The following is a 16108-nucleotide window of genomic DNA, read 5'->3' as shown; positions in this document are numbered from 1 at the left end:
TATCAAGTAAATCTCTTTGCCAAACTAGGACTTCCACTAAAAAATGTGATTAAGTACAGTTATTTATCTGACAACCGACTCAATAAGCCCCCCAAAACGTTAATATTATGCGACAAAATATATCAGGAAATAAAAAGAAATGGAAATCTTGTGAAAGAATTGTAAGAACAAACGACGTTTGTAGGCCGTACAACCTTTACAATAGTACATGAGTCAATTCATTCAAAAGAGAAAAATCATTTTGCATTGCCGGAAACTCAGCAAAATGTAACTTGATGTCAAGTTTTTGACATGTTTGATAATTAATTATCTTGCCACACTTGGGATTATGGTTGCTCGCCGTTGTTTTAAGCGTTGCTCACCGACTTTGTGTGAAGGCTCAGACCCGTAAGGAAAATGACAGGGAACATTGCTTTGGAACAGGGATATCCAACTCAATTTGGGTTTGGAGCGCATCCAGACCTACAGTTCTATGTCAGGACCAGAACGGAGACAGGACTCACTTGCGTTACGTTTCTCTCAGTTCTGTTGGAAGAAAGGAAATGGTTGCACCCACGATCCGGTGATCGCTGGAAGCAGGTTGCTCTGAAAGCGGAAGTGGGACTTCCGTGACGAGCGATGGCGGTGTCAGGAACGGAAAAAACGGGTCAGTAGCCGGGACAGGAGGGCAAAGAACGTGGTCAGGATCAAAAAACGGGTTGAAGCTGGGGAACAGACGGGAGCAAAAAACAGGTGGGAGTCAGGGTCAAAAAGAGCTTGCCTAGAGTAAACCGAGGTTCGCAGACGGACTGACAACAGGTGACAGATAGACGTGGGTTTCAATAGTGACAGGGAGCCAACCAGAGTCCGAGGCCGTTGGCGTCAAAGGAGCGGCCATGACATCGGTAATCATAACCTAACCTAGCTTACATAGTATAAAAACAAATGACAAGGGATCTTTCATTTCATTTCATTTCATCTTTTCTATACACAATCAATGTTTCGTATTGTCTGTGTTAACTGGTTTATTTTAGTAGTTGAGTGAATGCAGATTTGCACCTGAACCATCTCACCACGCTATAAAAGCTGCCCTTTAGAAACTGGAGAGAGTATTTTGTTTGCATTTATTTCAAAATAAAAAATCATAACTATTGATAGAAAGAACCTTAAGACTTGCTCTTTCTACATCTGGCCCATTTGCTCCACATGCCCTCTTTGGAAGAAAAGGGACTTTTCTTTCTCCAAAATACGTTTATTACTTCATTATCATATTACCGTAAATTCCTGACTATAGAGCGCATCTGATTATAAGCCGGACCCACTACATTTCGGGAGGAAAACCGATTTTGAACATAGACAAGCCGCACCTGTATATTAGCCGCATGCGCCCACATTGCAAAAATGCTACACAAACACAAAATTAACCCATACCCGACACAGTCCAAAGATCACAGCCGGCAAAATGAACGGAAAATGATACTGGTACTTAAGGTTTGATGCAGACCTGCAGAGTCTGGGTGCCCGTTGAAAGTAATCCAAGGAAAAAAGTGTATATTTCCAAAGGTAAGGGTGGGAAAAATATATATCCACTATTGTCGGCCGCGTCCACAAACACGTCTTACCTTTACTCCACTTCCCGTCAGCCCCCGTTGTTTTCACCCCTTCTTTTTGATTCGCCCGTGGAAAACATATCAGAATAAGTCTCTAAAATAAATACATTACAAAAATATACAGTTGCGAATACATATTATAAGTGGTTACACATATTTACAAAGAAAGACGGAACACCGAGAGAGTTTTCAAAGCTTTAATAATAATATTATAAATTTCATCCCAAACCGTGCCTGTGAAGGGTAGCAAAACGCTACCCGCAACACGATCGCAACACAGTAAACGACTGTGTTAAAATAACGTTCCATACTTGTAGTAATCACGGTAAACCGTCCTCATCTTCCTCCTTATAACTGACGTCATCAAAGTCGTCAACCCCAATATGGGAAAGAGACTATGTCATATAGACGTCGTCCCACGCTCCCTTATTCAAAAACACGCTAGCAACACGCTCGTAAAGTAAAGTTTACGTGCAGTAGCTCTGTTTCCTTCTTTATCGGACTGCTCGATTGCATTTAGCTTGAAAGCTGAGTCATGTGCCTTTCTTTTTGCATTTTGCATGGTGAGGATATTTCTACGCTAATTTAATTTGTGCACAAGCTAAGAAGTTGCAGTCTTCCTCTGCGCATATATTCCAGCGGTCTAAATCTTACCTTTTGTACACGAGCGCCGCTAGCGGCCGTTAGAAAAATGACATAAATTGGCCGCATCACTGAATAAGCCGCAGGGTTGAACGTTTGGGGAAAAAGTAGCGGCTTATAGTCTGGAATTTACGATAGATGTTTGCTTCTAAAATGTATAGAGGATTCATAGATAATCCATCCATCCATTATCTGCCCCGCTTATCCACAGTAGGAGAAGCAATGCAGAAAAAAATCCAATAGAGAGTTTTGAGTTGTTTACTGAATAAATCCTGCCATGGATTTTTAAAACTGATATTGTCTAGGTGACATGAAATGCATAAGCTTACGACCTGACAGCTGAATCAGCTTTGCCCGAGAAAAGATAAGCGGAAAAAATGTGATATTTCATGAAAAAACATAGCCCCCTCTCAGCAGCCACCGTTGTATCATAGCAACAGGATGAAGATGCAGATAGGCCAACTGATGTTATCATCCTTGGTGTACACAACCAAGAGTTGTTATTCAGGGAACACCAATCGCGTTTATCCTCACTGTCGGAATTGCGATAGTATCACGGTCTGAGTCACGGAACCAACCGGAGCACCGTTCGTACCCATCTTGAATAGCGACGAGAACTCTCGAGGAAAGCTTCAAGTCACTTGAAAGTATCTCAAACGTGTCTGGAGAGCAATGTTCCCTGAGCGTTCACACAAAGTCGGTGAGCAACGCTTGAAACAACAGCGAGCAACCATAATCCCAAGTGTGGCAAGATAATTCATTATCAAACATGTCCAAAACTTGACATGACGTTACATTTTGCTGAGTTTCCGGCAATGCAAATTTTTTTTTCTCTTTTGAATAAATTAACTCATGTACTATTGCAAAAGTTGTACGTCGTTTGTTCTTACAATTCTTTCACAAGATATCCATTTCTTTTTATTTCCTGATATATTTTGTCGCATAATATTAACATTTTTGGGGGCTTATTGAGTCGGTTGTAAGATACAGAACTGTATTTAATCACATTATTAAGTGGAAGTACAATGTTGGCAACAAGATTCACTTTTAATTTACACGGCTCCGCCCGATATCTATATATTGGAAATTATTTGAATGCAACACAAACTTCTTCTTTTTTCCGTGTTTTTTTTTCTACTTCTTTTTAAATTCCTTTAAAAAAAAATCTCATTGTGTTTATTTTTTCCAAGTTTTTTTCTTTTTGTTCTCTATTTACTTTTTTCCTACATTTTTCTTTTCTTTTTTTCTGGCTTTTTTTTTTTTAATTTTCCTTCTTTTTGTTTCTTTTTTTCCTCAGCTTTTCACTACTTTTTCATTTTGGTATTTTTTTTTTTTTTTTTATTCCTCCCTTTCTTTTAAGTCATTTTGTGCATAATCTTACATAATATTTGGTCATGTTGGGATTAAAGAAGCAAAAACAAGCTGAAGTGCCGTTTAGGACCCAAAAGAGCCGGTTCCTTTTAGTGAGCCAAGCCGAAGAGGCCGGTTCTCGACAAACTCTACTAACTTTACTCAACTTCGTTCTACTTCGACTCGACTTCAAAATACTGCATTTAGGACACAACGTCAGGGGAACCCTTGTATTTTTACCTTCATGCACTGTAACTTTGACTTAATTCGCTTCTTAATTAGTAATTTTGAGCCCTGATTTTTGTGCGCTGGCTGGATTTTCTTGTGCGCTGAGAATGTGCGAGCGGTGCGCAATTGCGCACACGCGCAGCTTAGAGGGAACGCTGCTGGAGAGTGTCTGGAACGCCTGCACAGATCAAGAGCGAAGCCCTCAGAGAATTTTTGAAAATAAATTGTTATGATCCTTCTGTAAGAAATCAAGTTCCACTCAAGCGCTCTTCCCCCTCCGGGACATATTCTCTATTACACAAGTACCATCATAAGTCATTTTAATGACATTATCCCTTATCCTCACCTCAATACTTTTCTCCTTCCCCGCGCTGTTAGAAATCTTTCAGCAGAGCACCAAGGTGAGGTTTATAGAAATGCAGTCTTGCTGGATTTTATTTGTGTCTCAAGTGGGTGAGATGTTTTGCCCTTTCTCTCTGCAGCACGTCGGAATTGTAAACGTTGAACTACGCTTTTAATCAGAATTATTGTTTTCTCCTTGGAACGTCTCTTAATGAAGTTCTCAGGCAAGGGGAGTTTGAGTATGTGTCATCAGATGGAAGGATAGTGAAGCAAAGTCACCACTTTAAACGAGTAGTGAGATGATGAATATGAAGTGAGGTGAAAACTTTTAACAGCATGAAACAGTACAGTTTACCTAGAATGTCTACAGCTATTAAATCAGGTGTGTATTGACAAGGAGCTGCATGGGTATATTTTGGTGTTTTGGGAATCTGGCTCGAAGGACCAAAAACAATGTCTGGTTGATTACTTGACTTCTTTGAATAAAAGATACACTGAGAGATAAGAGACATCAATTTAAGCTCATTTGGCTACCATTTTATTGTTGGAAGTGTTCAGACACAGGCTCAAGGTTCTATCTAACACTTTAAGGTGGTACATTAACATAACTTTTGATACACACATTTGTCATCCAATTGCAGGCTTTGTTTTACCCCGCTCTAGCCTATAGGAGCCTGTAAATGCTAAAAAGGACCAGCCTAATTTACCTCCAAATAACTTAAGCCAATAGCGACTGATTCAAATGATGATTGACACATTGGTTAGGAAATGAAACGCCATATATATATATTTTATATGTATATATATATATATATATATATATATATATATATATATATATACATACATACCGGAGCCATATCCCCCTAATGGGAGGTGGCTAGAGTAAAGAACACAGTCACATTTCTGGTGCCACCGAGCTGGTTTATTTTGGTATATATATATATATATATATATATATATATATATATATATATATAAATATATATAGAAGGATTTTATACATTTGACTATAAAGGATTTTATACAATTGAATACAAGTTACATTTATTGAATTTAATGCAAGATATTCACTGACTGGGCTTTAGTTCAATGACGGGGCACGCTGTTCCAAATGCAGAATATTCTGTCTAGGGAATTTTGATAACAGGACTCTTAAGGGCTATACAAATAAAAATGACTTGACTTGACTTGACGGAGGACGGCGCTCTGATGACGTAGAAACGCTCAGTGTTGTTTTCAGTGTTCAAGGCATCGCGGCGCTATTCTCCGAGGTCATTGGCGCGCCCATGGGAGGAGTCGGCGCGCCATTTTGCGGGGAGAAGATGGCCAATGGGAAGAGAGCGGGAGGACTTCAGAAGAAGGCTTCCCAGAGACTCCAACGACACTAATTTGGCCGTTTTCGATGGAGCACACTTAGTTAAATCATTAATGAAATTAAATCTGCCCCCCTGTGGAAATGTCTGCTTTCCTGATCATCTTTTCCGTCAAGAAATGAGCGCGCATAAACTGTTGGGGTAAAATTATGACTCACAACACGTGGTAAGCTTTCTCTCCTGGCTTTGATCACTTTGATCTCCGGCTAAACTAACATAAAATGCGACAGAAACAAAATGAAAATAAATCCAAACAGCTTGCCAACATCATTTTTGCCGTTCCATGTGTTCCGTTACTCCCCAAGCCTGCACAAAATTGAGTAATTTTATTCATATTTAGTTTCTTTTGTCTGTTATTAGCATATTTGGTATTGGAGTAATCCAAAAGTAATTGAAAGTAATCCAGTTAAAGTAACCCTACCCAACCCTGTTGATATCAATGACAATAAAAACTCTCCTATTCTAGCTGCCCAAGTGGAGCTCATCGCTAAATCCAGACTCTTCAATTAGCGGCTAGAATTTGGGCTAGCGGTGCTAATGCTAACTGTTAGAAGGAAAGCCAGTAACTCATGCTCGTTACATTTGTTTCCCCAGTGCTTTGCGGGGCCCCCCCTCAAGTGGAAAACGCCTTCGTGGTGGGCCGTAAGCGTTCTCGCTATGACATCCACTCTACCGTGCGCTACCAGTGCGCAGACGGCTTCCAGCAGCGACACGTACCCACCGCTAAGTGTCGCTCCAACGGAAAGTGGGACCAACCCAGGATCGTCTGCTTAAAATGTGAGTTGAGCAATGTCGGGTTTTTTGGGGTTGTAGGAATCTGCTTTTTTTTAATTGTTTTTTAAAATAATGTATTATTCTGGGGCGGCGCGGCGGATGGGTGGTTAGCGCGCAGCCCCACGGTGCAGAGGTTCAAGGTTTAAGTCTTGGTACCGAAAATGAAATGAAATGAAATGATCTGCATTTATATAGCGCTTTTCAAGTCAAGACTTCCCAAAGCGCTTTACAGTGTGCTTCACATTTCCCAATAGCGGCCGTGCAGCCATGTAAGGCGCTAACCTGCATATTGGGGGTATTAGGGGTTCAGTGTCTTACCCAAGGACATGTAACACGGAGGAGCCCGGATTCGAACTGCGATCTCTTGATCCCAAGACGAGCGCTCTACTTCCTGAGCCACAGCATCCCCAAAACAGCAGCCTCCTCGTGTGGAGTTTGCATGTTCTCTCTGTGCCTGCGTGGGTTTCCTCCAGACACTCCGGTTTCCTCCCACATTCCAAAAACATGCATGTCAGGTTAATTGGCCGGTCCAAATAGGTGGGAATAAGCCAGTCTGTCTCTGTGTGCCCTGGCAATCAGTTGAGGGTGTCCCATGCCCACTGCCCGAAAATAGCTGGGATGGGCTCCAGCACCCCCGCGACCCTACTTTGGATAAACGGTGCGGGAGGCACGGCGGCGCAGTGGTTAGCGCGTGTGCGGCACAGTTCTAAGGTCCTGGGAACCTCCTGTGTGGGTTCAAATCCAGCTACTGGACTTCCTGTGCGGAGTTTGTATGTTCTCCCCGTGCTTGCGTGGGTTTCCTCCGGGCCCTCCGGTTTCCTCCCACTTTCCAAAGACATGCATTTCAGGTTAATTGGCTGGTCCAAATTGTCCCTAGGTGTGGATGAGCGAGCGAGTTGTCTGTCCCTGTGTGCCCTGCCAGTTCAGGGTGTCCACTGCCCGATGATTGCTGGGATGGGCTCCTGCCTCCCCGCGACCCTACTGAGGATGAGCTAATGAGATGTGAGATAATGAGATCATTCTACTATGTTTTTATCACTAAGACTTTCAAATATAGAGACAAGTTTGGTTTACTTTAAATATTCCCTGCACGGTTAGACAACGTAGCAACACCTATGCGACCTTTTTTTTTCAATGTTGCTGTGCAGTTTCAGTTTTTTCGAGACAATCGGCTATTTCAAGTCAACCTGATAAAAAGAGCTGGCTCTTTCAGAACCCAAACGGCTCTTCGGGTTGTTTTGGTTGCTTTGATCCATATATTTACCAATTGTATGTAACATTATGCACAAAATGATGAAAAATGAACATAAATAGAACCCCCAAAAACAAGACAAAAAAGAAAAGAGGCAGGTGAAATAAAATAAAAAGCAAAAAAAAAAATACATAAAAAGCTAGCTAAAAAGAAGTAACAATAAAAGAAAAAATGAAACTGGAGAACAAACGAAGAAAAAAGGCAATAAAAAGAAGTCAAAAGCTAGGAAAAAAGAATCAAAAGAAGAAAAAAGTGTTAAAAATACAGAATAAGAAAAAAAAATCAAATTTTGGGTCTTTTAAATCGTTCTTGTGTGTCAGTCAATCTTTTTGTCAACATTGTACTTTTACACTGTCCTGAACTGTATTCGTTCATAAGTGTAATTTGTTCGTAAGTTGCTTCATTGTTATATTTTGTATGTTTAAGGTTTACATAAGTATTTTTAAGGGTTGTATAAGTAACCTGTATTGTTTTGTACTAAAAATAAACGTTTCATAAAATAATATACTCTATAATGATAAATAAAGTGAAGTTTAACTTACTTTTGGAAGATGAGCTTCAACAGTTAGATGACGTCCCCCTCCGTGGTAAAAATTGATTAAAAAAAAAAAAAAAAGTAATCCAACCATTTTCTCAACCGCATCAAGCTTTCTTATTCTACTTTCATTTCAAAAGAAAGGACTCGCCTCTTTATACTTCACACCAACCGTCTTGAATGGATGCACGAGATATTAAACATTAAAAACTTCAAAGTTCTTAGCACACTGGAGATACAGTATACTATGTTTACACACAAACTAGGAAGTAGAAGCCAGAGTTCTTCTTCGGGTCTGATGCTGGGTGAGCTCTCACAGCGCCACACGCCAGTAGAGGCGAAAAGGAGTACTACAATACCGTCCTGTACTCGGAAAAGGTGCACGATACAAAATCTAAATTGGAGCAATGTCCAGATATTTTTCGACCTCCTGAAAAAATGTTTGGTACGTACCGTTTTTCGTAACTCGAATGTTCTAAAGTAGGGGAGCGTCTGTATTTTCTTTTCAGATAAACATCGGTGCCCCAAATACATTTCTAAATGACACTCCCTGTTAGTCTTCACCAGTGTTCCCTCTAAGCTGCGCGTGTGCGCAATTGCGCACTGCTCGCACATTCTCAGCGCACAAGAAAATCTAGCCAGCGCACAAAAATCAGGGCTCGAAATTACTAATTAAGAAGCGACTTAAGTCAAAGTTACAGTGCATGAAGGCCAAAATACACGGGTTCCCCTGACGTTGTATCCTAAATGCGGTATTTTGAAGTCGAGTCGAAGTAGAACGAAGTTGAGTAAAGTTAGTTGAGTACCGGCTTCTTCGGCTAGGCTCACTAAACGGCTCTTCAGGTTGTTTTTGCTTCTTTCATCCCAACATGACCAAATATTATGTAAAATCATGCACAAAATGACTTAAAAGAAGGGGGGAATAGAACAAAAAAGAAAAAAATACCAAAATAAAAATGTAGTGAAAAGCTGAGAAAAAAATAACAAAGAGAAAAAAAGAAGGAAAAATTTAGAAAAAAAGCCAGATCAAAAGAAAAGAAAGAAACGTAGGGAAAAAATAGAGAACAAAAAGAAAAAAGTAACAGCTCGGAAAAAATAAATACAATGAGACTTTTTTTTAAAGAAATTTAAAAAAAACACACAGAAAAAAGAAGAAAAAGTTTGTGTTGCATTTAAATAATTTCCAAATATATCAAGTGAATCTTGTTGCCAACACTGTACTTCCACTAAAAAATATGATTAAGTACAGTTCTGTATCTTGCAACCGACTCAATAAGCACCCAAAAATGTTAATATTATGCGACAAAATATATCAGAGAAAAAAAAGAAATGGATATCTTGTGAAAGAAGACATTTGTAGGCCGTACAACCTTTGCAATAGTACATGAGTCAATTCATTCAAAAGAGAAAAATAATTTTGCGTTGCCGGAAACTCCGCAAAATGTCAAATTTTGGACATGTTTGATAATGACTTAGTTGCCACACTTGGGATTGCTGTTGCTCACTGTTGTTTCAAGCGTTGCTCGCCGACTTTGTGTGAACGCTCAGACCCCTGGAAAATTACAGGGAACATTGGTCTTCACTTCATCGTTTTTCGGAATAATAATGATAGCACTTCAGAAGCGAGATAAAGGCCGGATACCATGCAGAACTATTCCGACTCAAAGTCATTTTACTGATGGAAAAACACGGGAATAATGGCGCCCGGCTCTAAGAGTGAATACCATTGTTTTTCTTGCGGCGGTTTATCGTCTTTTATTCATTGATTCATTCCAACGCTCATAGTTCTAAGGTTGTTATCGTTGATTGCAGACAGAATTTCTTTGATAGCGCCGTCCAGGAAGGGGACAGGGAGGACTTTGAGCAGTGCAGTTTTTTTCACAAACAATGTTAATCACATGCTTCTTCGGTGCGGTGGGAAAAGAATGAAATTATTTTGACCTTTACACAGCACTGCTTTACTTAGAACCTGTTCCCCCCCTAGGGTGTTTGTTAAGGCTGTAAAAGTGGGGCTCTGCAGTGGACCTGCAATTATTTTAATATTTTGTCGCTGTCATGGGAAAATGAGGTATCTCAGTTCCTCCCTCTTTTTTTAAAAATGTTGAAGTTCTGTATTCAATGCATTGTAAACTTAAATAAAAGGGGAAAGACGAAAATAGAGACGAGAAAAGACATCAATATGTCAGGACCAGAACGGACACAGGACCCAATTACATTACGTTTTCTCACAAGCTTTATTAAAGGAAAGGGGAAAGGCTGCGTCCACGATCCGGCGTTTGCTGGGCGTGGGAAGCAAGTCTCTCTGAACACGGAAGTAGATCTTCTGTGGCGAGCGATGGTGGTGTCGGGAATGGAAAAACGAGTCGGTAGCCGGGACAGGAGGGCAAAAATGTGGCACGGGTCGGAAGCGATTCGTAAGCCAGGAAAGGAGAGCAGACGTGGTCGGGGACAAAACGAGGTCGAAAGCCTGAACGAGAGAGTAGACGCGGTCAGGATCAAAAAAACGGGTCGAAGCCGGGAAACAGACCGGAGCAAAAAACGGGAGGGAGTCAGGGTCGAAAAAAGGCTTGCCTCGGGTTAACTGAGGTTCGCAGACGGACTGACAAACGGGGACAGAAAGGAGTGGGTTTGAATAGGGACAGGGAGCCAATCAGAGTCTGATGCAGTTGGCGCCAAAGGAACGGGCACAGGTCACTCGCATCAGTAATCATGACACAATATATTTTGAACTTGCAAGGAAAACAGGGGAGAGCCCAAACCCACATAAGAAATTCCAACCTGCTTTCAAAGTCCCCTTTTACCCTTTGCCAGGTTACAAAAGCAGATCTGCCCTAAAGGGTGTGGATATCAAAGAACTGCAGATTGGTCTATAGTGTCAATGATTTAAACAGTGCATAATGTTCAACACAACCAACAGCAGTGAGCTATAGTAGTCAAAATAACTCACTGGCATCCTCCTTTGCATCCACCCATTCATTATCTGCACCGCTTATCCTCACAAGGGTCACGGGGATGCTGGAGCCCATCCCAGCCATCCTCGGGCAGTGGGCAGTTATCCAATATTCAAAACCTTAATCATCCCTTCACAAGACAGCTACCATTTGACAAATCTGTTGATTCCTTTCACAGCTAAACTGTTTTCATTTTAAACCCGTAATTATAAAACTGAAAATTTGTTTAGTTTACCATTGTAGAAAACAATTGTAAAGGAAAATGAATGATACTTTAGTTGCAGTACTACCATACCATAAATGCAAATTATTATTTTGTATTAATTATTTTTTACATGTCAGTGACAATTTGATCAATCCGTCAAATAATTCCACAGTAAATAGATTGATTAAATTGTCTAAAACGTTTTCATTGTTCTCCATGCGTTATAAAACATTTGTTCAGTTTACCCCTGTCAAAAACATAACAAATGTTAATTTAGTATATAATATATCTTCCGTGGCGAGCGATGGCGGTGTCGGGAACGGAAAAACGAGTCAGTAGCCGGGACAGGAGAGCATAAACATGGTCCGGTCGGAAGCGAGTCGTAAGTCAGGAAAGGAGAGCAGACGTGGTCGGGGACAAAAAGAGGTCGAAAGCCGGGACGGGAGAGAAGACGTGGTCAGGATCAAAAACGGGTCGAAGCCGGCTTACCATGAATTTCATAATTGCGGCACAGCTTTTTTTGACAGCTACGCTTTGAGCCCTGCGAGCGTGTTAGGAGTAGCGTGGTGGTACCTTTCACAGGCACGGTTTGGGATGAAAGTTATATTATTATTATTAAAGCTTTGAAAACTCTTTCGGTGTACCGTCTTTCTTTGTAAATATGTGTAACCATGTATAATATGTATTTGCAACTGTATATTTTTGTCATGTATTTATTTGTATTTATTTTGGATTTTGGATTTTTTTGGTTATGGGAAGTAGAAACCAGTAAAGGTGAGTGTTTGTGGACACCGCAGACAAAAGTGCATATATATTTTTCCCACCCTTACCTTTGGAAATATACACTTTTTTTTCCTTGGATTACTTTCAACGGGCACCTGGACTTTGCAGGTCTGCATCAAGTGATAACGACCGGTATCATTTTCCGTTCAATCAGCTGACCGTGAGATATTAAAAATGTCGGCATGTGTTGGCCAGGTCAGGACCTTGACTCAGCTCCTTCGCTGGAAACAAGCGTTTCAACCCAATGGCTAGAGCTATAATATGATATGTCTGATAAGTAGCAAGCAACAGAGAAACAACATATCTATGCAGGTTCTCCCCATTAAAGTTGTTCGGTTAAAAAGGACTTCTTTTCTCAATGTGGATGCACGCGGCTAATATACCGGTGCGGCTTGTGTAGGTAAAAAATCCGTTTTCCTCCCGAAATGTGGGGGGTGCGGCTTATAATCAGGTGCGCCTTATAGTCCGGAATTTACGGTAGTTATTTTCAGATATTGAACGTTTGGGCCAAGCCTGTATGATACTTGGTCAATAAAGGGTTACGCATTTTTCTTTTTTTTCTTTTTTTTCAAGGTAGTATTTTTTTTTTTTTTTTCATTGCATTGATTTCCTTCTTCGTTTCCCTCCCCAGCAGCCCACGGGGCCCACCGGTACCGGCGCCACCACCACAACCACCACCACAAGAGCAGACGGGAGCGCCGAAAGCACAGGCGACACGGCCACAGAAACGGAAGCCACCACAACCCTGAGCAAAACCACGTCTGAACCAAAAGAGAAGCAAAAAAAAAAAAAAAAAAAAAACCTTCTTATCCTCTCCTCGTCCTATCATTCCTTCATTCCTCTCCGTCCTATTTCTTAGCCCGTTTTTCCACTGGATTTAACCGCGCTTGTCATAGAAAAATCCGGGACAATAGCCGAGACGATAGCTGATCCTTTCGTGTTCTTTCTTGTTTTTGTCACAAATTGTAAATAGGTTTTTTGGGGGGGTTTGGTTTTCTTGGCTTTCTAGTTATATCGTTTCGTGTTTTCTTGTGTGCGAATCGGGTTCGTTACGGGAGTTTGTATGCGGGATCGGTAGACAAACTCGGACTGTGAAACTATTAACTATCATTTTGAATGAAACACAATTTAGAATTCAAACCAACATGTGATCGGAAGACTGTAGTTAACAAGGCAGGCTAGATTTAGCTCCTCCCCTACATACAAAGCTGGTTTACAAGTCAAGATGCATCACTCCAATCAAGTATTGGAACTTTTTAACAGTCACTGTTTTGTTTTTGCCGCTGTTTTGAGCCGAACCTCATGATGTTTTTTTGGGGGGTCAGCCTAAAACCCTTCAAAATTCAGTTTCATGCTGGAATTTTGTGTACGGATGGACAAATACTGCAAAATACCATAACCTCCATTTTTTTTAAATGAAATTAGAATCTTAGATTTTATCACGATTCTTTACCAAAACGTTTTTTTTTTTCCAACTAGCTCTTTTCTGACCATTTTACAAATAGAAATTTTAAGTAATGATCAGTATTTACTTTCTATACAATTTTCTAATTCAAATAATACAAATTCAATTACAATTTGCATAAATAGCCGTTATCAACTATCCACAGTGCTAGCATTAGCAGTTAAGGCCCTGCTAAATTCAAGTCAAGTCCTGTTTATTTGTGACGCCCTCTATCACAAGGAGTCTCGAAGAGCTTCACAGACCACAGATTATTGCAAACTATTGACTATTATGACACCATCCCCTGATCTAAAACCGAAATGAGGGCAAGGAAAAACTCAAAAACATGTCAAGTCAAGTCCTGTTTATTTGTGACACCCTTAATCACAAGGAGTCTCAAGGGGCTGCACAGACCACAGACTATTGCAAACTACAGACTATAATGACACCATCCCCTGATCTTAAACCAACAGGCGGGCAAGGAAAAACTCAAATACATTTTAAGTCAAGTCCAGTCATGTTAAAATTGTATAGCCCGTAATCACAACGTGTCTCTAAGGGCTGCACAGTCCACAGATTTTTCCAAACCACAGACTATTATGACGCCATCCCCTGATCTAAAACCTACATGAGGGCAAGGAAAAACTCAAAAACAAGTCATGTCATGTTTATTTGCGACGCCCTTAATCACAAACAGTCTCACAGGGCTGCACAGACCACAGGTTATTTCAAACTACAGACTATTATGACACCATCCCCTGATCTAAAACCAACATGAGGGCAAAGTAAAACTCAAATACATTTTAAGTCAAGTCCAGTCATGTTAAAATTGTTTAGCCTGTAATCACAACGTGTCTGTAAGGGCTGCACAATCCACAGATTAATGCAAACCACAGACTATTATGACGCCATCCCCTGATCTAAAACCTACATGAGGGCAAGGAAAAACTCAAAAACGTCGCGTCAATTCCAGTCATGTTAAAATTGTTTAGCCCGTAATCACAACGTGTCTGTAAGGGCTGCACAATCCACAGATTAATGCAAACCACAGACTATTATGACGCCATCCCCTGATCTAAAACCTACATGAGGGCAAGGAAAAACTCAAAAACGTCGCGTCAATTCCAGTCATGTTAAAATTGTTTAGCCCGTAATCACAACGTGTCTGTAAGGGCTGCACAATCCACAGATTATTGCAAACCACAGACTATTATGACGCCATCCCCTGATCTAAAACCTACATGAGGGCAAGGAAAAACTCAAAAACGTCGCGTCAATTCCAGTCATGTTAAAATTGTTTAGCCCGTAATCACAACGTGTCTGTAAGGGCTGCACAATCCACAGATTAATGCAAACCACAGACTATTATGACGCCATCCCCTGATCTAAAACCTACATGAGGGCAAGGAAAAACTCAAAAACGTCGCGTCAATTCCAGTCATGTTAAAATTGTTTAGCCCGTAATCACAACGTGTCTGTAAGGGCTGCACAATCCACAGATTATTGCAAACCACAGACTATTATGACGCCATCCCCTGATCTAAAACCTACATGAGGGCAAGGAAAAACTCAAAAACGTCGCGTCAATTCCAGTCATGTTAAAATTGTTTAGCCTGTAATCACAACGTGTCTGTAAGGGCTGCACAATCCACAGATTAATGCAAACCACAGACTATTATGACGCCATCCCCTGATCTAAAACCTACATGAGGGCAAGGAAAAACTCAAAAACGTCGCGTCAATTCCAGTCATGTTAAAATTGTTTAGCCCGTAATCACAACGTGTCTGTAAGGGCTGCACAATCCACAGATTATTGCAAACCACAGACTATTATGACACCATCCCCTGATCTAAAACCTACATTAGGCCTAGGAAAAACTCAAAACCTCAACATGAGGAAAATGAAGAAACATTGAGAAGGGACTGCACATGAGGTAATCCCCCTTCCAAAACGACCAGGCTGTAACATTGTCAACGTGAAATATGGCTCATTCATAAGATATAGAATAGAATTGTGTTTTCTAAATTCTTTATCATTAAACTAATAAAGTGATCCTAGCAAGTAAAGTCAAGATAGCTACCGAAGCAATGCTATTTGCTTATGCAGCTAGGGGCTAAATCCAGGCCAGGGACAGAATGGAACAAGCCCTTGAGACTATCTAACTATCTTTAGTTTAAGTCCTTTATGATCCTTTATGATAGTACCGTCATATCACCCACCACAAATTGGTGTGTAAAATTTTTACGTTAATATCTAGAGCAGAATAGCTGTACTACTTTCCTATTTGGACAATGCCTTGGCACAATCTTGAAACATTTTTAAGAAATTGAAAATGGTGATATGTAAATTGGGCCATGACGTGGAAAATTTCACATGATTTCTGTTGCTTCTTTCACTTTCTCTGCAAAGAAATATACAGACGCTCCCCTACTTACAAACATTCGACATTTTTTTCGGGATGTTGAAAAATATCCGGACATTGCTGTAAGGTAGATTTTGTATTGTGCGCACCTTTTTCCGAGTACAGGACAGGACTGTAGTGCTTCTTTCCGCCTCTACCGGGATGTGGCGCTGTGAGATCTCACCCAGCATCCACCCCGAAGAAGAAATCCTTCCTCTTCCTAGTTCGTGTTTAA

General features: G+C 40.6%; 1 protein-coding gene across 1 annotated transcript in view; it reads left to right on the top strand.

Annotated features, from left to right (window-relative positions):
- Positions 1–13789, top strand: part of ncanb (neurocan b) — a 256911-nt gene extending 243122 nt beyond the window's left edge. The window contains exons 15-16 of the mRNA XM_088348929.1: positions 6122–6304; positions 12659–13789. Of these exons, the coding sequence (XP_088205055.1) occupies positions 6122–6304; positions 12659–12792 (317 nt within the window). The 3' untranslated portion in view covers positions 12793–13789. The remainder of the gene's footprint in view (positions 1–6121; positions 6305–12658) is intronic.
- The last annotated feature ends 2319 nt before the right edge of the window (positions 13790–16108 follow it).

This window comes from Urocampus carinirostris, chromosome 12, assembly GCF_059441175.1.
Source record: "Urocampus carinirostris isolate Australia breed hairy pipefish chromosome 12, RoL_Ucar_1.0, whole genome shotgun sequence".
NCBI lineage: Eukaryota > Metazoa > Chordata > Actinopteri > Syngnathiformes > Syngnathidae > Urocampus > Urocampus carinirostris.
This window is presented reverse-complemented; position numbering and strand designations above follow the sequence as displayed.